This window comes from Cuculus canorus, chromosome 1 (genome assembly GCF_017976375.1).
Source record: "Cuculus canorus isolate bCucCan1 chromosome 1, bCucCan1.pri, whole genome shotgun sequence".
Lineage (NCBI taxonomy): Eukaryota > Metazoa > Chordata > Aves > Cuculiformes > Cuculidae > Cuculus > Cuculus canorus.
Window position 1 is genome coordinate 137,998,269 of NC_071401.1, and position 21,362 is coordinate 138,019,630.

Sequence of the window (21,362 nt, forward strand, 5' to 3'; positions counted from 1 at the left end):
TATACTCTGCTCTGGTTTGACTAAGCAGTATTGCCATTCCCTAACCTATGCCAGACTCTTCAGTACAAAAGTGGTCTCTTCTTTCCTATATAGTAGGGAACAATAGCTTTCCTTTGTTTGGAGTCTATGTAGCACCACACTTAATCATGATGTCTGTCTGGTTCTAATTGTGGCACAACTACAAAAACAAGAGGACTTAAAAACTTCCCATGAGCTACAAGGTTCATCTGATTCTGAACACTGAAAACCTGATACTCTGCATTTGTGACCCAGTCATATACAAGTGCTCCCATTTCTCTAACAGAAAACAAATAATGTGGATCTTAATTCCAAAGATTGTGACTACACACCAGATAATGTTCTCTGTTTGCTGATTTTGCCACAGATCTTGGCCAGGACCTGTTTAAGCTCAACAACATGTATTAATTGATTTGAGCTAGTTTGAAAAGTTGCCAGGCCAAACCAGCCACCAAACTGCACTGAGCAGACAGGACATGGGAGTCTCAAAATGTTTCAAACAGCCTGCTCTGTAGAATTTTGTCAAGTATACATACGATGCCTACCAGCCTGGGGCCACCAAGGAACATCTGCTCCCCTGGTATCCGGCAGAGATGATAACGCTATACAACATGGCATGCCAAAAAGCTTTTCTCTGTGAACTGATGCCAAACCAGGCTCCATGTGATATCAGTTTGTCCACCTCCAAAAAAACAGACTGTGAGCTCACAGACTCCATTTGCCTTCTGAATTACTAAAAGCCTTAAAATGTATGGTAGCAGAAAGGTCATGAAGGCATTTGAAGGAAATCGTCAGGGTTTCTCTTCATTTGACTGCTGTTATTGTTATAGTAGTAGCACTATCATTCCAATGTCCCATTACACCAGGCATGGCATAGGCATGCTATAACAACAGAATTCCATCAGAGTGTTTGAAAGGATTTTTAAAATGAGGTTTAGAATATTACACACCTTCAATTTTCACATACCTGTCTTTATGAACACGTAGCAGATACTAGTACTAGTCATACTATAACAATGCTGAGAAATTCACCAAAACCTATTTCAAAAAACTAATAACAGATACCAAGAGAATTTTAGGGTCAAGGAAAATCCAGGAAACCCTGATTTCACTATTATTAACTGGTGACCTCCTCTCCCAGTTTGTTCTGGACCTTTCTATTTCTTCCGCTTTATTTCTCTCAGGCTTTTCTTCCACTCTCTCCTCACGCAATCACTCTGCCATCACATCTCTATTTATTTTCTTCAATTGTTTTCCCCTCCTTTTCTTTGTCTTGTCTGTCACCTCATCTACCTGCTGCTCTACCCTCCATTCTATTGCTATGGCTGTCTATAGTAGAAGGTATGACCCTTATTTTGTTGGTACTCTGCTTGTATAATATACTTGTACAGCACAAATAATCCTCCACCTACAGAACACTAAGCAAACTTGCTTCATATTTTACCTAACTGTTCCATAGAATCTTTTAACTTACTTATTTCTTAATTTACATCAGCTATTTAGAAATGGGCACTCTTAATCCCCATTTTAATAACAGCACAAAAATATTAAGCGATATCTGAATGCTATTCACAATTTCTTAACATTAAAGCTAGAAGTAGACTCAGATGGCTCCAAATCATTCTGAAGAAACTGAAGTTCTGGAAAGTGCATGCAGATTTCATAGTCAGCAACCTTGAAGTTGGACATACACTTAAATTTTAAGGTTTACATAATGCCTAGCCTATATTCTAGGCAGAAGAACAGATATGATTAGCAGAAATTATTTTCAATGTTAACAGCTTCCTGAGATTATTATGTGCTCTGAAGACATAGCTGGAAGGGACAGTAGGGTGCCCAAAATTTTCACTTCGTGAGCATAAATTGTAAACAGTATTTAATGAATGAAATATCCAACTCCTGGCAGCACAGCTGTTCTTTAAGTCTAGGCTTTACCAGGCTGGGCCTCTGATTTGTTATACACCTAGAAGTGCAGTTCAGACTACCCTGCAGTGACCTCTGAAACACACAAAAAAGGGCATGTTCCTTTTGATGATCTTTTTGTTAGATCACTCTCTCAGCTGGAGGATTTGCATAACAAAACAGAATTAGAGCCTAAGAAAGTATCCTTTGTGAAGTGACAGAACATAAAGGTAAACACTTTTTAAATCACAGTGTAAAGCTATAGGCAGGTATGCAATGACACACATCGGCAGCAATAGTGATTCTCAACCAAAAATGTGATAAAATAAACATTAAGACACCAGGAGACAGCAAATGCTCCGATGATGCTAATGACGTTGTTGTGTGAAATGGCAGGTTTGCCAGTTTACAGTTAGCTTGGGTGGCATGAATTACAAGTTGTTTGCTACAGCCACCTCACAATAGTACTATTCAGTAGTGCACTGGTAACACAGTGATTGGCAGATCTTTGGAACAGTATGGTGCTGCAGCTGGATAATTCCAGCATATTCCTGGTTTAAGTACAATGAGAACATTGAATTCTAATTAAGTTTCCCCTTCAGTGTCCTTTCCCTGGGCAGAAAAAGCCAAAATCTATTTTTGTGTGTCTCCAGAGAAGTTACACAAGGCTTGATTTTGGCCATCTAACTACACTGATGAATCTACTGCTACTATAATAACAGTAATAACAACATTTCTCATACTTATAGTTTAACTTGCAACACTTCGCAGACTCTTTCAACACTAAGGGAGTGTTATTCCTCTTCTTACAAAAGATTTTGAAGAAGAGTAAGTAATGGGACTGGAGAAGAAAGTGAGGTAGCTGGATTCCCCTTTACTCTACACTATACAAAGCACACTGCTGTCCCCACTACTGAGCACTGTCAGAAAAATGTCAAATTTTTAAGGGTACTTATGGCACTATAATGAAATCAGAGTCTGAACCCTGCACCTGTGTGTACTCAAAAATTCAGTAACAATTTTCATGGAGGGCCAGCATACACAGAAGTCAGGAGGTATCCTTTTCTTCATCTACCTATATATTGGCTTAATTCAGAGCCATGCAGTCTTTCAAACCACTTCTCAGTGCAGAAATGGTATCACTTCTCAAGCACCGAATACTTTCATTCACAATGTTTTTGAGATGCCTAAATATATGGCTGCTCATTAACTAGATAGTTTTCTAATCAGCACGTACATTGCTCAGTGATGGTTACAAAGAGGTAAAAAGGCTTCATAGAATCATAAAATAGTTAAGGTTGGAAGGGACCTTAAAGATCATCTAGTTCCAACCCCTCTGCCATGGGCAGGGACTTCCCACTAGATCAGGCTGACGAAGGCCCCATACAGCCTGGCCTTGAACACCTCCAGGGATGGGGCATCCATAACTTCCCTTGGCAACCTGTTCCAGTGTCTCACCATACTCATGGTGAAGAAAATCTTCCTAATGTCTAGTCTAAATCTGTCCTCTCCAGTTTGTACCCGTTCCCCCTCATCCTATCACCACAAGCCTTTGTGAATGGCCTCTCTCCAGCTTTCCTGTAAGCCCTCTTCTGGTACTGGAAGTTTGCTATAACACCTCCTCTGAGCCTTCTCTTCTCCAGACTGAACAAGCCCAACTCTCTCAGCCTGTCCTTGTAGGGAAGGTGCTCCAGCCCTCTGATCATCTTTGTAGCTTCAAGAATGACAGTATACCTTTAAAGCATCACTGGAGCATTAGTGATGTGGGATGCTGATTGGCATGTTTCTCTCTCTCTGTGTCCACTGAACAGAACTTCAAATTCTTCAAAGAAAGAACCAAGTTGTTTGTCCACTGGATGCTGAAATACTTTTGATTATGTTTCAGGAACATTTAATTTGCCAGAAAGTGGGAACCATTCATACCCAAAGCCAGAGTCTGAAGGGTTACACAGTTACAAGTTCTTTTTTGCATGTCTGTGCTGTTTCTGATCCAAAGCTTCCTTCAAGATCAAGTATGCTCCTAGACTTGACAGTAAACCTGCAGTATGACCTTGTGTTTTGCTGGACTATATCTTTCTAAGCACATGGACTGGCCCAACAGTTAAGTGTGTTATCAGTTGGTAGTACTCATAGCTGCTCCAGAATCACAGAATTATGGAATCATGGAGTCATAGAATCATAGAATATTTAGGGTTGGAAGGAACTTTAAAGATCACCTAGTTCCAACCCTCCTGCTGTGGGCAGGGACATGTCCCACTAGATCAGGTTGCGCAAGGCTCCATACAATCTGACCTTGAACACCTCCAGGGATTGGACATCCAGAGCTTCCCTGGGAAACCTGTTCCAGTGCCTCACCACTCTCTTAGTGAATAAATTCTTCCTTATGTCTAGTCTAAATCTGCCCCTCTGCAGTTTATGCCCATTGCCCCCAATCCTATCACTACAAGCCTTTGTAAAAAGTCCCTCTGCAGCTTTCTTCTAGCCCCTTCAGGTATTGGAAGGTCGTTATAAGATCTCCTCGGAGCCTTCTCTTCTCCAGGCTGAACAAACCCAACTCTTTCAGCCTGTTCTCGCATGGAAGGTGCTCCAGCCCTCTGATCATCTTTGTAGCCCTCCTCTGGACCCATTCCAACAGTTCCATATCTGTCTTATGTTGAATCTCTGCCTTCACAATGGTATAACTGTCACCTATCAGTTTTCAGAAGAGAATAGACATTTCTTTGTTAAATAATCTTCATTAAAAAGTTTATGATCTGCACTCTAACAAACATTTTGTGGCTTACAGTCCCAACTGTAACTTTGTAACTCTGTTAAATTTTTCATGTTTTGTGTTACTATACCTCCATCTTCATTTATCCAGTAGAGAAACAGATTCATCGTTCCAACCTCAGTTATTTGGTGATCTTCTCCATAAAGCCACAAAACCTGCTGGCAGCCAAACTCCAGGGCTTCTTGCTGGGCATAAATAGAAGAACCATAATTCCTTCCAGAAACAAAAAAGAAAGGGCAAACAGTTATGAGTATCTGGTTGAGTATTTTCTCGTTTCTAGGCAAGGTTTTGTGCACATCTACCTCATGACTAGGTGCTCTCCACAGGCACTGCTTGTCCCTAGAATGTTTTCATTGAAAGTACTCTACCAGTGTTCTACTAGATCATTTGCATCTACAACCCAAAAACTTTGAAGCGCTAAACAGCATCAATAGTTCAAACATATCTATACAAATTGTCTTAAAAAAACCTCTTGCTCCACTTTCTGGAAAATCTAGTCATTGCAATTAGACACCTTAGGAAAGCATTTATATTTATTTAGCAGTTGCCATCCTGGAGAGAGAGCAATAATTCCATTCAGCTCATGGTTTTTAAAAAAAAAAAAAAGCAAACCAAAAACATCTACCTTATCTCATATATGTCAGATGAACCTCTTGGAACACAAAAATCACCAGAAGCAAGTTAATTCTTTCCTAGTAAAAGACTATCACAGAATTAGTAGCTTCAGAGGCTGCAGATGGGCCTTAATGAATTCCATATACTTGAAAAGCAACTGTTTTCCTAAAATGCTGCCTTCAGAGTGAATCTGACTGAATACTACTTGTTTACACTGTAACTGCTCTGAGGCAGGGGCAGAAATCCCTTTCACTTCTGATGTTCAATAACCATCATGACCAAAAGTCAGCAGCTCCAAAGTGCTGACTGCACCGGAGTTAATTTCTCACCTCTGGGCCCAAATCAAGTCAGTAATGACTCCAGACTCTTCCTTTTCTTAACTCATAGCTGATGTATGAAGGATTCACAGGAAACAATTCATACATTTTTAGAACTAAACAAAAACTCAGGAAAAGTTCTCAGAACATCAGACTGAATGAAGGAAATGTAGTGCTACAAACTAGAGGAAGAGTGGCTAGAAAGCTGCACGGAGGAGAAGGACCTGGGGGTAATGGTTGACAACCGACTGAACATGAGCCAGCAGTGTGCCCAGGTGGCCAAGAAGGCCAATGGCATCCTGGCTTGTATCAGAAACGGTGTGACCAGCAGGTCCAGGGAGGTTATTCTCCCTCTGTACTCGGCACTGGTGAGACCGCACCTTGAGTACTGTGTTCAGTTCTGGGCCCCTCACCACAAGAAGGATGTTGACGCTCTGGAGCGTGTCCAGAGAAGAGCAACAAAGCTGGTGAGGGGGCTGGAGAACAAGTCTTATGAGGAGCGGCTGAGAGAGCTGGGGTTGTTTAGCCTGGAGAAGAGGAGGCTGAGGGGAGACTTTATTGCTCTCTACAACTACCTGAAAGGAGGTTGTGAAGAGGAGGGAGGTGGCCTCTTCTCCCAAGTGACAGGGGACAGGACAAGAGGGAATGGCCTCAAGCTCCGCCAGGGGAGGTTCAGGCTGGATATCAGTAAAAAATTTTTCACGGAAAGAGTCATCAGGCACTGGAACAGGCTGCCCAGGGAAGTGGTCTAGTCACCTTCCCTGGAGGTGTTTAAGGAATGGGTGGATGAAGTGCTTAGGGGCATGATTTAGGGAGTGTTAGGAATGGTTGGACTCGATGATCCGGTGGGTCCTTTCCAACCTGGTCATTCCATGATTCTATGATTCTGTGAAAGCTGTTTTCTTGCCCGGTGATTATTCTACTAGCTCAGCTGAGATTACTTGACAACTACTAACTTTCAGCCTAGAAAAATAAATTCCCAGGTAGAGACAAATTATGATCTTAAAGGTATTTTCCACCCTAAATGATCCTGTGAGTCACTTATTTAGACACATCCAAGTTGCTTGCTCCAGTCAAGTCCCAAGCAGTTTCAGTCTACAAGTCGAGTACTTGGACAGTGACAATTACGTGTCTACCTAACTTGTGCTTTGGCCTAGTTCAGCAGAAAACTGGCAGACTACGGTCAAGTCAATGCAGATAATTGTCTCACACTTTCTCTGAAATACTTCTACTGCCATGGCTAACTGCAGATGGCTTGTTAGGACAGCCTGCCAAGGAAGGAGGTCGACAGTCTTTGCCGCTCACTGCCCACTTGGCAGCAGGCTGCTATACCGAATGATGCATCACAGAAGTGATACCTTTAGTGTCAAATTCTGCACAGCCAAAGTGTTACATGGACACCTTCCAGGTCCAGTTTATCAGCTTGAAATGCTGAAAAATTGCGTCTGCAAATATTCCACTCTGCTATATTATATGCAACTGAATTGTACAAATAATATTTGCAAAGTACGATTTGGAAATATTTGTTATAGTACATTATTTGTTTAACTGCTACATTTAATGCCTCTACTTCCACTGGATTAGAGACTTCATTAAATACCAAATATCCTTTGTGACCTATGCAGAAGATGCAGAATTATGTTTTCTTACCCTCCCAGTTTGCAGTCCCCCGTTCCTCCTTTCCAAGCTCTTACATATTTTGGATCTGCCCATAAGGATATTGGATTAAAGCTTCCACTTGCAAAGTAAGGGCCCACAGGGCTCAGTATGACGTACAGTAGGGCTTTAGTTGGCTTCTTCACTCCAAGGGAAGGCTGAAAATAAGGAATGTAAACAAAACAAAAAATACTGAGATAAAATATTTATATAATATTATGCCAATAATATATAAATAGCATACTAGTATCCTAAATATAAAATATGTTAAATAATATAAATATTCATGTAATATTTATACTAAGAAAAAATGCTCGTATAACTATCCCATCCAAGAAATATAACAATTCTAGGTTTATATACTGTCACTATTCATTTACATTATACGTTACTCTATTCTCCTCAAATAGTTTCAAGCTTCTGAGAATTCAGAAATTATATTATCAAGATACCATATAATTATATGAATTAATCACAGCAGAAGCCTACACAGCCTTCTTTGGGGGAGGAGTAGCAAGGACCACTGCTAGCAATAACAACAGTGGAGGAATGCAGTCAGCTGCATTAGTGATGAGAATTAGCCAATGACACTTAAAAGTGGCATGGGTAGAGTCGAATAGTGTTTTGTGAATGGTTGTGTGACAAGCTAAAATGATTTGCCTGCTGGAAATGGTTTACAGGAGCACAGGAGATAACCCAGAATGTGTGCCCTCCCTTCTCCCCCCCCTCCCCAGCTCTCACGAGAGATTGCACTTTAAAAATCATCACCATCAATACTTGAAGGTAGAGATGAAAAGTCTGGCACTGGTCAAAGTCTGATTCCTGTGGCAGGATACTCAACTTAACTATATGTTTATTCACAAAGTTCTGTACCGACCACAGAATCACAGAATGATTGAGATTGGAAGGCATCTATGGAGATCACCTTGTCCATACGCCCCGCCGAAGCAGGGCTACATAAAACTGGTTGCCCATGGTCTTAAGGATCTTCTATGCAACTGATAGAGTTTCTATTTTCTCTCCACTCTGAGAAACCAGTCTTGTAAAAAGAACAAGCTCATGCTTGGTTCCTGAGATTAGGTCTCCACAGAAAAAAAAAGTTGTTGAACTTAAATCTTCAGGAACACAGTTCTAAGAAAAACACTGTGCACAAAGCACGTGAAACTAAATTGGGAGGTGGGAGGGAAAAATCACAGGATAATAATGGAATGACTGGAAAATTCGAATAAGTCTTCCTCAGGTTCTGAGAGGGTATTTTCATTTCTGTGTACTTTACTCCTTCTGCAAAACTTCTAACAAGATTAACTAAATGAGATCTTGATGTTTTTCCTGATTCTTACATAATCATCCAAAAGAGTGTGCTGACTGGGTTTCCTAATGGTGCTGATTCACAAAACACTAGCAGGACATGCAATGTGAAGACAATATATGCAATTATGGAAAGGCCAGTGTGTTGGCTAACCTGAAACAAAGCTCAACAACAACAAAAAAATAATTCCCCAAGATGGGGGGGAAATAACTTTTTAATATTAATACTTTACAGTCACCGTGTGGAAATCCTTCCATCTGAAAATCTGCAACTCATTTACAAGCATTAAATTAATGGAGTCCTAGAAGACATGTGAAATGTATAATGGTCATGTGTGGTATAACCTACAGATGCGGATATTGCAGAGGAGTAACTTGCCTAGTGGAGAACCACACATTCTTTAGCTTCTTTGTCCTGTGCTCTACCATTTAAGTTTTCTTTCTTGCCACTACTAAAAAAAAGTTTTAACTAAAACAAACTTTCTGTTTCTAATTCCCTTTATAAATCCACACAAAACTCACAAAGTACACACACAGAAACGCACAACAGTACCTAGTTAATGAAGAGCCACTTATAAGGTCAGATTTATCTGTGTTCAAGAATAAATTGACACAAGTTGCTGCTGTAATTTCTATTAAAGGCTGCTCTCGGAAGAGCCATCTTAATGTACTGGGAAGGATCTCCCCAAACCCCCGCGCTGAGGTAAGGATGGCGGTATGAGACAAAAATCACAAAATGTACACAGAAAATTTCTGTTCCCTCACATTTTCTCTGAATTATTAGCATTTTAAAGGCATACATTATAACGTCACTAATAACTATCCTGTTAGCACAAAACATAAGTTAATTTAAATTTTGCCGTTACCACTCAGAATAGTTAATTCGAAGTTTGCTTTCTGTGATCTGAACCAAGGTAGCCACTAGGTGGTGGTGTGGTCAACATAAAATTGTGAAGCGGAGCCCCAGGTGACTAACTCAGAAGTAAAAACAAGTTGCCCCTGAAACGTATACTGTTGTTTAGTGACTGCTGCTTATTTCTCTGTATGGATGGAGGCTTTTGCCATACTGCTTGTGATTAAATACACAACAGTTAAGAGGGGAAAAAACTGTTTCACACCTCAGTTCCAATTAAGGTAGGACGGATATACAGGCTGGCAGAAGTTGAGTATGGGACCCACTCCTTTTCCACTTCCACAAGCTTCCGGATGCACTCTAACAGTTCATTCTGGTCAAAACACTGGGAAGGAAAGCAAAGGGAGAAAAGCAAATGGATAAATACAGTCTGAACACTCTTTGGGCTTTATAGATCCATATGCTAAGAGGAATGCTTTGTCAGGATATGTAACAGTGACAGTCCATAGAGGTTCATAGGACTACATCATAGAATCATAGAATCAATCATAGAATAGTTAGGGTTGGAAGGGACATTAAAGATTGTCTAGTTCCAACCCCTATGCCATGGGCACGAACATCCCACTAAATCATGTTGCCAAAGACCTCATCCAATCTGGCCTTGAACACCTCCAGGGACAGGGCATCCAGAACTTCAACCTGTTCCAGTGTCTCACTACTCCCATGGTGAAGAAATTCTTCCTAATGTCCAGTCTAAATCTGCCCCTTTCTAGTTTATACCTGTTCCCCCTCGTCCTATCACCACAAGCCTTTGTGACTAGACCACAAACTTTTATGAATCATCTTCCTTGAGTTTATTTCTTATAAAGTACAAGATCCCATGGTCTTTGCCACTGTGTCTTTTTATACAGTATCCTGAATGCCCTTCTGCTGCTACAAAGAATACTCCTGAGAGAGTGAATAGGAATCACTGACCCTTCTCGCCTCCAAAGCACATGGAGAGAACTACCTAGTGCAGCCAGCACCTTCACTTTGACATGTCACAAGTTATGGTGCCACCTCTTCTGCATAAGAATTCTCTGCATTTTATCTCCAAGGAGCCCACCAAGTCTTCCAGTTTTAAAAAGTTGCAAAATCGTTGTAGTAATAAGCCTGAGAGGAAATTTACTGACCAACCCACAACTGCTAAAAGCAGTGTTAAGTTGCTAGCATGACCAAAAATGAAGACACTCAGAGACTAATGGGACTGATTGAAGTGGAAAGAAGAAAAGGAAGAACATCAGCACCAGCACAATTTCATCAGATGTCTGCATGTGAATACCTGCGGAACAGCGCTTATCCCTCAGAAATAGACTGCATACATCTGAGGCAGTAGGGATACAACAAAGAAAGCAGAACACTGCTGTGTTTTAAAAGCAAAATGCATTTTAAACAGTTCACTGAATAAGAGCTCCTAGTGAAGTTTAACTAAACTGTTCAAGAGTTGAGTATTTGATAAATGTTGTGCTTACTGTAAAGTTCCAAAGACTTGCACTCTGAAAATGAAAATATACTCTGACTTAAGAGGGATAGAATGCATTGGCTACATACTGGCAGAGTTGCTCGTCTTGCTGATCGCACCATCCTGTCCATGTTGAGGGTTGGCCGGAACAGGCGGATTTTGCCATCTACTCCTCGATAAGCCTTCATTCCTTCAAACAACTATCAAGCCAAAAAGGAGGGAAAAGAAATCAAATAATAATTGAGACATGTTATCTCACAATGATCGGTGCAAAAGCAGAACACACCCTTTAGAAATAAAAGAACTTCACTTTCCTGCTCACAGTACTCAAAGCATAAATGCTAACTAGATAATACTTGCAACACACTCCTGTGAGGTAGTATTATGAAGATTATATTAGAAAAACAACCTGCCTATGCTTCAGATACACTTCTCCATCAGTGGACTTACTGATAACTATCTTTTTCTTTTGTAATTTGGTTACAACAATTAAAATTTGTAGCATGTGTTTGACTTAACTGTTCCCTCACATCCTGAGGCTGAGCCAGAAGAGTATTCTCCTTTACAGAAAAGGCCTAGAGAATTTGATTATGTATGTAAATCATTTTTAGGACTCTGTCCAAAATTCGTTTTGGTAGGAAGCATAGAATAAAGTAATTGAGGGAACTGTTGCAGTTCTTGCTGCAGTTGTAGCAAAGTCTTGGTTGCTTATTTGCCCCGTATACCCCTACATTGTGGAAGGGGGAAAGGGGGCTTAGCTAGCATGAGAGACAGATGCATTAGCCTTACAACTAGAGGAAGAATCCATGAAAATATTTTATCTATGCTTTACAGGAAACATAATTAGTCATAACTATCCCATCAAACTGTAGAATTTGGATGACATGTTTACAATCAGTTTACCAGAAACCCTCATCCCACCAGTGCCCTCCCAGCAGAATGTTCTACTGCATCTTCTAACCATAGCACATGCCCACAAAATGTCCTTAGCTATTTTCAGTTACAGATTGATAAATTCTAGTTACAGTTATAGACAGAAAATGCATTTATTATTTAAGCTCACATTAATATATACATGTATGAAGCTGCTACTTCAATTAAGTACTAAAGGATCACTAATGCTAACAGACAAGAGTTCAGATTATTACAATTCAATTTCTAAAGCATTTCTTTGCACATTAAATTTCAGTATAAGTTCTATGAATTTAACTTCATCACTGCTGTCAGTCTCCTCACTCTTCTACTCTTGACTTTTCCACAAAAAAATGGCTGGAAATATATTGTGTGGTTGGAAGTCTATATATGTCCAAGTTTTATGTAGAAAAAAGGAATCCTATGTTTGTGCACAAGTAATTCTAGTGGAATACACAAGGTTTCATTATTATTAAATGTTGTATAATTTTCCCATAAGGATCAGTGAAATGCAATGTTTAGAACACTTTTGTGCAATCCTGTGACAGCGCTAGGTCCTTTCACATGACAAATTTTAATTGCGTTGTAACTGGGTTGCAGGAATCCCAGCAATCTTCCTTAGGCTTTACGCCAGCTATGTAGCAGAACTAGAATTAGAATCCAGAACTTTTTGCCTTCAAAATTTATCTTACTCCTATGACAATGCTAACTTTATTAAAAGCTTTTTATGCATGTTTGAAAAATAAACTCTTCCTAGGATAGACACTGTAACTACAAGAAAAAAAAAAATCTATCTTTAATAAAAGATGGCATAGCTGGTGATATGCTTGATAATTTGATATGATTTTTGTAAGGTCAGTTACTAACTAATACCACATTTTGTAACGCTACTTTCTTATCACAGAATATTTGTTTCCCCCCACCCTTCTCCCAAACACATTCACAGAACTTTTAATGAGAGGGAAGAGGAAGGAATGTTACTACTAAGATATGATCAATAGCTTGAGAGAAGAATCACATCATTACTGAAACACAAGGCCTTCTCAAGCTGTTAAAACTTTTTTCTCCAAAAAGAAATACTTTTAACCTTCCAGAGCTCAGTAAAACCTTCACTCATTAAAAAAGGAGACAGTGATGTGTTCCAGAAATGCTCAACTTGAATAAAAGCAACTGCTGTAGTTGCTTGATGGCTGGTTGCTATAGTGGTGTGCAAACAGTACTCTGACATCTGTACATCACAGGAGCTGGATCTGGAGTGCAGCAGATCCAGACTATCACACTGCATCATGAAGGGCAAGGAGAAAGGGGAGGGAATGCCAAATTCATCATTTTTACTATACCCACTGTGTATTCATTGAGCCACAGCATTGGCACCAGATTCTCCTCTGTCTGTCCTCTTGGCTAGAGGAAACGTGTTGCAATAAGGGTAAAAGAATAAAAAAATGGAAAAAAATAAGAGCATGTTCATATTAGTAATGATTTCACACTGGGCCAGAGGCCGAGCATTAAAGCAATATGCTACTAAGAGTGAAACATAGATTTGGGACCCCAGCGTGGTTTCTTACTTCTTGGGCAGATCAAGAACTGCAGCCTTAGTCACAGGGACCTGTTGTAATTTGCACAGGACCTTTGGAGGTTTAGTAACTAGACTGGAAAAAAAAGAGCAATGACAATAAAAATGGTGAAGGCAGGAGCTAAAGGACAACAAACAGGGAAAAGCTTGATCTTTCCCTTGTATTAGTGGTTAAAATTAAAAAATAAAAAATAATACCGAAAAAAAAAACCCCACAAACCAAAACCAGAAAACAAATAATAAAAGAAGCACAAGCAACTCCACTAACTTCAGCAGAGACACTGCCGTCTACCCAGAAGTGGGAGGAGATTCAGGCATACGTGCATTTCAGCATACGTGCCCTACTGAGGCTCTCACACAGATGTGAGTAAGGCCAAAGCTGCTCTGGAGACACAAAAGGTAATTTTAAACAGTAAGCAGCTAAGCACGGAAACTGTTAACCACGCTGGTTTCCGACTTAACATTTCACTTTCCGAAGTTCCTTGCTTAAATACACTTCCATATGCTAGATGCCTCAGATCTAGTAAGGAGCTCTCCAGACTTCTTGGAAGCCACAAACAAGCATCAGTCTAGTCTGTCCTGCAATCCAAGCAGTGAACCTTTAAGACAGCTTAAAATAACTCTTATGAAATGCATGTTCAGTCCCCAAATTAATGCTGCTCTTGGAATCTCACATGCTCTTATTCTGTGCTTCATCAGGTTACATCAGAGACAGTACTTAGACCAATCCACAGTCGGTGGACTAGACTGCTTTCTCAAATGAATTTGTCACCACACAAGAAAGGACTCACCTTCACTAGGCTGGCAAGTTAAGAGAGCTGGAATCCACAAACCAGAGCTGCTTCTGAGTTATACCAATATAAACACAACCCTGTCGTAAATAATGGAATTATTCTGGGAGGACATCACTTAACAAAACAAAATGTAACTCAGTACTAATAAACTTAAGACAGTAATAGTCCTTATATTCCAGAGCTCTAGCTTCAAGAGCTAATGAAACAAAATAGCATTTTCCAAATCAATTCAGTACTCACTTCTATAGCATAATGCAGAGATGAGGAGGCTGGATGCAACGAAAGGTTCTCAAGTGGCTTAATCAAAGGTTTCTCCCATCCTGAAGCCAAGGACCATTCAATTGTCAGCATATTATCAGTGAACACAGTTCCAAATACCAAACCACTGGGGTCTGGTTTTTCCTTGAAAGTTGTAGATGGGGTGATAATCAAGTCTGAAGCCTGAAGGAACATGAAGACAAGAATGAAGTGTATGAAAATAATTAAGTCAGACTGATTTAAAAATAAATCTGCATCAGTGAACATGGACAAATGCAATATTTTATCTGCGAGGACATTTAATGACAGAATGGCTAAAGGCAGCTACTTCTAAAAGTTGGCAAAACAGTCATACTATTTATGCACATAAACACACAGTGCTGCTTATACCAGAAGTAGCTGCATCTTGTGAAGAACTGTTAAGTGGAGAAAGCAGTAAAAGGTGTAAAACAAAAAAACTAGCAGATGAAAACAACTTGGACATTGAGAGTAATACGTTCCAGAAACACCCAACTGCTGTACCTCAGAACATAAGCTGATCATCAGAAATTAATCCCCCTCACAACTAAGCAGATATATTACACTGATATTCCTTTAATGCATAAAACCAGCGTGAGAGATCAGAGCCAGCAGTCAGGAAATTACTTGGGTCACACTAACTTGTTCTTTCACATTCATATTTTTCTAGAAAGACTCTTGAAAGATTGGCAAAGAAGTTTCCTTGCATAATACACTGTAGAGACCTTCTCTTACAAGCTCTGACTAGCTGCAGAAACACAGTGTAGTTTTTTGTACTGTGTTTGGCTGAGAAGGAGTTAATTTTCTTTAGAGTAGCTCATACAGTATGAATCATCCTAAAGAAAGGCACAGGAAGAATGAAAGCAGAACCACTGGCGTGTCACTCCCCCTTTATACACAGATAGGAGCTAAACAAGCAGAGAGGGCTATGAAGTGGGCAGAGTCTTGATCCTCCCTCTCCATTCCCTTTCTACGTAATCTGAGCATTTAAACTGCACTGGTCAGAGAGGTAAGAATTCAAGAAAGCACAGTATTTGAAGCTACATTTTCTTTTCTAGCATGACTCAGAAAGCATTGACCCTTATTACAGACCCCAAAGTGAAACCTTACTCCTATATGTCAGGTACATACAGAACAGACTGGAACACAGGTAGTTCAGACTATTGTTCAAATAATTTGTATGTGCACTAAAAAGGTGGTTCTGAAAGAGATATCTTTGACTTTTCAGATGCAGTACATATTTTCAAAATGAGAAAAATCAGACCTAAGGTTTTGAAAAAAACATCTACATTCCTGTCCTTATAAAAAACCTGCCTTTCAAGATGTCTTTCATGAACAACGGCCTGGTTTTTATTGATTGGTTGGTTTTGGTTTGGGTTGGTTGGGTTGGGGTTTTTTTGGCCTAATGGTTTAGATATGAAATTAACTTAGAGTTGGAGCACATCAATAACTAAAAGTTTGTTTCAAATGATCTCCAGCTATAGGGCTTGTCTAGATATTACAGTGCATTAGTCTGGTTGAACTAATACATAATCTGATGAAACACCAATTACTGTTCTTAACTCTTTAGAGTACCCTTTATCCTGCTGACAGTGAATATGCCAAAGTGAAAAGCACTACTTAATGATATCCTGAAAATGAAAATGTATTTTAATGAACAACCTCTTATCATGCGCTTTGGAAAAAAAGATATCACAGAAGAACATGGTTCAAAATAAAAAGCAACAAAGGCGTGTTTGCAATTATCCACAATGCAAGACTCATATTAGGAAAACACTTATGGAGGAGCAGGATGTCAGTGGGGCTCAAGCAAGGATGTAGAATGCAGTTATATCCTTGTTTTTATCTCTGGACAAGATCACAGCTTCTAAAGAACTGACAGCAGTATTAACAGCTCTCTCCGAAGTCAACGCTTCTGTCTCATCTCAGGCCATTTTTATTAAAGTAGTTATCTTTACAATAAACTGGCCTGGGGACCTGAATTATCACATGGAGTCTCACCCCCTAGAGTTCTCATCAGTGTGCAGATTACTGCTTTTATGCTTCAGTTTGCCACTTTGTAGTAGAACACCTAGTTGAAAGGCTATAAGACAGTTTACTAAGCTCATTTGGGTTAATTTTAAACTGGCTTTTCTCACAGGTCCACAAGCATATGTAGCAATAGCAGTGAGCTGCAGCCACAAGTGAAGAAGCATGCACGCTTGGGAGCATTTGGGCTTTCTCTGACTCAGTTTTGCCACCAAGATATTTCTACAGATTTGGAGAGGTTGGGTTCAAGAGAGCCTTAAACAGAATCTCTGTTGTGTGAATGATAATTTTATAAAGCTATGCAAATCAAAGACAAGCACACTGTTATGCTCTAACAGTCAACAGAAAGAGGGTCCAAGATCCCCAGTCACTCCTGTGCTAGCTTATTAGAGACAAGAGCTGGGCCAAATAGTCACCCCCGCAAATTCAATAAAATGGGTACTCCTGTTTGACAGGCAGTCACATGGCAGTTTCTGTGGCTAAGAGCAATAGCCCATACTACTTAGGATTAGGAACCTTCTGCAGTCACAAACAGAAATCATTGAACTAGATTCCAGCTTGAGTCACTTGAAGGCAGAAAGTCTGGAGAACCAGGCAGCTACGATGACTATTTAGAAAGGAAGCAAATAGTTTCTGGACCACAGACCTTTCTGGAGCTGTGCACTACAAACAAGGAGCCTGCAGGCTGTTTCTCACCTCCTTCAGCATTTAGGGAAACTAACTTTCATTCAGTCATTTTGCAAACATCTGACACAACAATATCAGATATAACACTTCATTCATAGTGCTTCCTTCAAACAACAGTAGGAGCACTCCCCAGAAGATCTCAATTATAGGCTAAACTGCACAGACTAGTAGAGACACAATCATTAAATAGGCAAAAAAGGCAATTCTCCTGATCTTTACAATTCTGTTAAGTTCTTAGAAAATGCATTTAAGATTTTCTTTTTGCCATTACTTTAAGATCTTTTAAGGCTCTTCCCCTTTATTAATTCTATTGTAATTTTCTCCCTTTTTTTACCGTACAGAAAGTAGTGCAAGTTAACAGTGTGCAAAACCACCTGAATCTTTCAGAATACCAGTGGGTTTTTTTATGACAAGACACCACCAAGCGCTGCAATACGTTCAACCTTTTTTCTCCATGGAGGGAGATGGAGGGGGAGTCAGGGGAGTCAGAGAACTCATCCTTGGAGTGTTCTCTCCAGGTGTGGTCTGCAGCATGAAGTATTGGCAGCATACCCAAACCTATTCCAGGCCCCCGCGTGATAAGACACCCTACATAACACCTTACGTGACCGACAGACTCTTTTGGCTTGACTTGCCTTGCCCCAAAGTCCTGCCCCAGCATTTTGCGGTGCTGTTCAAACAGCACCGGTAGGAGGTATATTAGACACTTAAAAGAACCCACACAAAGCAAGCAGAGTAAGGCCAGGTGACTAATGCCAGGAGCTGATTAAATATCAGTGCATATTTCTTTAATATCACTCATTCAAAAATTATCGCAGTGCTACTATGGGATCACCTATGACCTTTACAAACGGCAATTTATTTCTTTCCTTTGTCAATAGCCCTGAAAGCAGTATTAACGATGCATTAGGGGTTGGCATTAACATCCATCTAGAACGTTACTGTTTGTACTGTCAATACAAAGGGCAATTTTCAGCCAGGTTTGTGTTTTGCTTGCTCTGTTTATCAACATGCTTTCCAGCACCTTCTGAGCTGTTGCCTAATAAAACCATTAAACTGGAAGGAAAACCGGTAAATGCGGGGACGATAAGGGAGATAAAGAAACAAACAGATGCAGCACACCATCTATTCAGTGCAGGTATTTGGTCCCTGTTGCTTAAAGTAAAATGACAAAGGTGTAGTTTCAGCTCTGCAAACTCTGCAGGTCACAGAAGTACAGTATGTACAAGATACATATGCCTAGGTCCCAGATAAAGGACTCCGGTGAGAAATAGGAAGAACCGTATTGCCCTGCCTGTAGTAGGCAAGAGCAAGTGGTGGGGAAGTCAACTTGATATCCCTGATTTCCAGGGCTTATATATCAACACTACACATACAAACAGCCACTCTCTCAACCAAATGCACTTCTTTGAATAGCCCCCGGTCTGAAAAGCGCTCGCTGATTCCAACGTAACTGCTTCCAAAGTGAAGCTTTACCCAGCCCAAGCAAAGAAGATATGTTGTGACCTCCTGAAAATAAAATTCATCATTTGATCAAAACAGATCTTGTCAATTATGAGCTAGTTCAAATGAAAAGTGACATGCTGGTCAGTGTCAATTTTAACCAAAGCTGTAGCAAGACATTCTGGTGCCCCTAGCCAAGATGTCAGCTTAATGCTTATTCTACACAGCCTTTGCAATACCCTCAAGTGGATTTGGAGCTGACAACAGCCTCGGGCCAGAGCTGTTACTGCCATTACTGCATTCCTACCTTATTTACCCTAGTGAGCTGACTCAGGTAGGTGCAGGTAGCAAGTGCATATTTTATCCTACTTTTTCCATCAAGGTTTGCCAATGCCTTCCCAAACGATCATTGGCTGCAGTTATTTTCACGGCACTGAAACTACTAGGTCATAAGCAGTAGGTTGGGCAGCTGTAACAGGTATAATTCATTTGACATACCCAAACTTTTCTAAACACTGTGCTAGGCCAAATATTTTTATCACTTCAGTAGAAACAGAACTGGCAGCCTCAGCTGTGACACAGCTTACAAGTTAGCTAACTGTAAGAGCAAGTTTCAGCAGAGATCCTCAAGATATTAGCATCCATTCAGTAAGACTGACTGTAATCTATTCTGATGAAATAAGTAACCTCCCTGACTTCTCGTCAAGGTGATTCATTCAAGATCACAAAGCAACTGCAACTGTTATTTTTTATTATTTATGCTGAGTTTGTAAGCATATCCTAGGAAAGATCAGGGCCTTCTGACGCAATAACAGTCAGAAGTTTAAACAAAATTGAAGAGTTTTCTTTGCTCTTGCTCCTGCGAACAATCAAGTGTGATTGCAGTAGCAGTGCAAGTTTTGAGAAGGAGACAGATTACAAGGAGTGTCAGGAACTACTGTAAAGGGGAAAGGTAACAAAGCTTAGCCAGGAGGAGCTGGAGACAAAGGACGCTGAGACTAGACAGAATTGCTTTGAGGAGGGCCTCAGGAATGAGGATACAGTTTTCCAGCTGTTCAGTCCTTATGTCTGTGGCACCCTCATCATTGCTTTTGGGTCCTCCCCAGCACACACACCTCTGTCTCGGGAAGCCATTATTTCTGCTGGAGCAGCTACTTTCTCCCCACACCACCTTCTGCCTGACCTCCTGGGCCTGAGGCTCCTCCTATATGACAGACTGAGGAGTGGTAAGCAACTAGGTTGAAGATACTAACTAGCCTGAAGAAAGTGGCTTGTTAATTCACCTTTGGAAGTTGAAACCCTCCCTTCTCTTAAACAATTTTTCAGACTTGCAGCCAATGAGCCAGCTACAACCTTTCTCCGGCATCTCATTCAGCTCCTTTGCTTTCCAGATGTTGAGCTGCAGGTTGCAGAGGATTTCTTCCATTTTCTTGATGAACTGAGCAGTAATCTTAGCTGGCTGGAGAAGCTCATCCCTTAGATACCCCAGCCCAGCAGCCTCACACGGCAGGGTTTGGGCTACTAGATGTTGTACATAATTGCTCCTGTAGAGCATCTACTACCAACAGCCCACAGGGAATTGCAACCTGATCCAGGAAGAACACTCACTGCATAGGCCAACTTTCCATAGGCAGACATCATGAATCATGCTTAATAGCTATTACTGCACGTGAAAAAAAGGTTGTGCCAAACTATTACTAAACTCTGAGAGGAACTGGGACTGACATGCCAGCTCCTCCGACGGTAGCATCCGAGCAGACAGCAGCAGTGTTAGGCTGTGCAACTGTAGGAAAAAACAGTATGGAAGCTGTGTGTGATGTTAAGGCAGCTGGTACTTTTCCTCTCCATTAGGACAGAATAAACAATCACCTCTTCTGCCTATTCCTAGCCCCTGCCTTAGAAACAGAAATGCTCAGTACTGCTTCAGTAGGTGAAACCAACTTCAACCTCTTCTAGCAGGGATTAACATTTGTCTAGTTCATCTGACTTCCTACCTCTCAGCTCTGTCTACTAAGCATTACTGACACCGCAGCAGCACCTACCTGAGTGAAAAAGAGATTTATGTGCTGCAGGCCTTGGATAAACCAAGGTATGTTGTTTTGTTTCTTTTCTCATTTCTGCCCTCTTTGGAAAAGACTACTAGTTTTCTGGTGCAGAGAGCATTGTTTTCCGTATAAGGATTGTATTGCTCTAATCACAACAACAAAGTCTATAGTAGAAAAAATAAGAACAATGAAAGCTCTATCAACTTAAAACAGAATAAGAGTTACATAAGTTCTTAGAACTCTATTGCTAGCTTGTAAGCAAAAGAAATAATGTTATTGTAAGCTATTGCATAATCCCTTTATCATCATTACTATTTTAAATTTACAGCAGAGCCTGAGGCTTGAGAATGGAAAGTGTGCCAAGATATAACAAGATTTGAGTAGGAAGAAAGCCCTAATCACCTTATTATTAAAAACAAAAAACAAACAAACAAACAAACAAAAAAAAACTTAGAGAGAAAATATAAGAGACTATCTTCTGCAACCCCAGTGAGAATATCCAGAAATCTTTCAACATAAAGCTTCCCTGAGACTTCATCTAAGTATATGTTAGCACACATAGCTGGACTGGGGCCTGGAATGATTGCGTCAGGTTGACTGTGTGCTGGATAATAAACCACAGAACAAATGACAAAGCAAAAGGGAGTCAAGGCTCTGAATCAGT

The 21,362-nt window shown here is 40.3% G+C and overlaps 1 protein-coding gene across 5 annotated transcripts in view; it reads right to left on the reverse strand.

Moving 5' to 3' along the window:
• The window catches only part of BCAT1 (branched chain amino acid transaminase 1), a 66,641-nt gene that overhangs the window by 12,305 nt on the left and 32,974 nt on the right, over positions 1-21,362 (reverse strand). For 4 of the 5 annotated variants that reach the window (XM_054083434.1, XM_054083407.1, XM_054083440.1 and 1 more), the window contains 6 exons: positions 14,460-14,660; positions 13,197-13,253; positions 11,030-11,140; positions 9,705-9,824; positions 7,273-7,436; positions 4,761-4,903 (listed from right to left, as the gene is read on the reverse strand). In XM_054083434.1, the coding sequence (XP_053939409.1) occupies positions 4,761-4,903; positions 7,273-7,436; positions 9,705-9,824; positions 11,030-11,140; positions 13,197-13,253; positions 14,460-14,660 (796 nt within the window). The remainder of the gene's footprint in view (positions 1-4,760; positions 4,904-7,272; positions 7,437-9,704; positions 9,825-11,029; positions 11,141-13,196; positions 13,254-14,459; positions 14,661-21,362) is intronic. The other variant, XM_054083424.1, reaches the window with a different exon arrangement.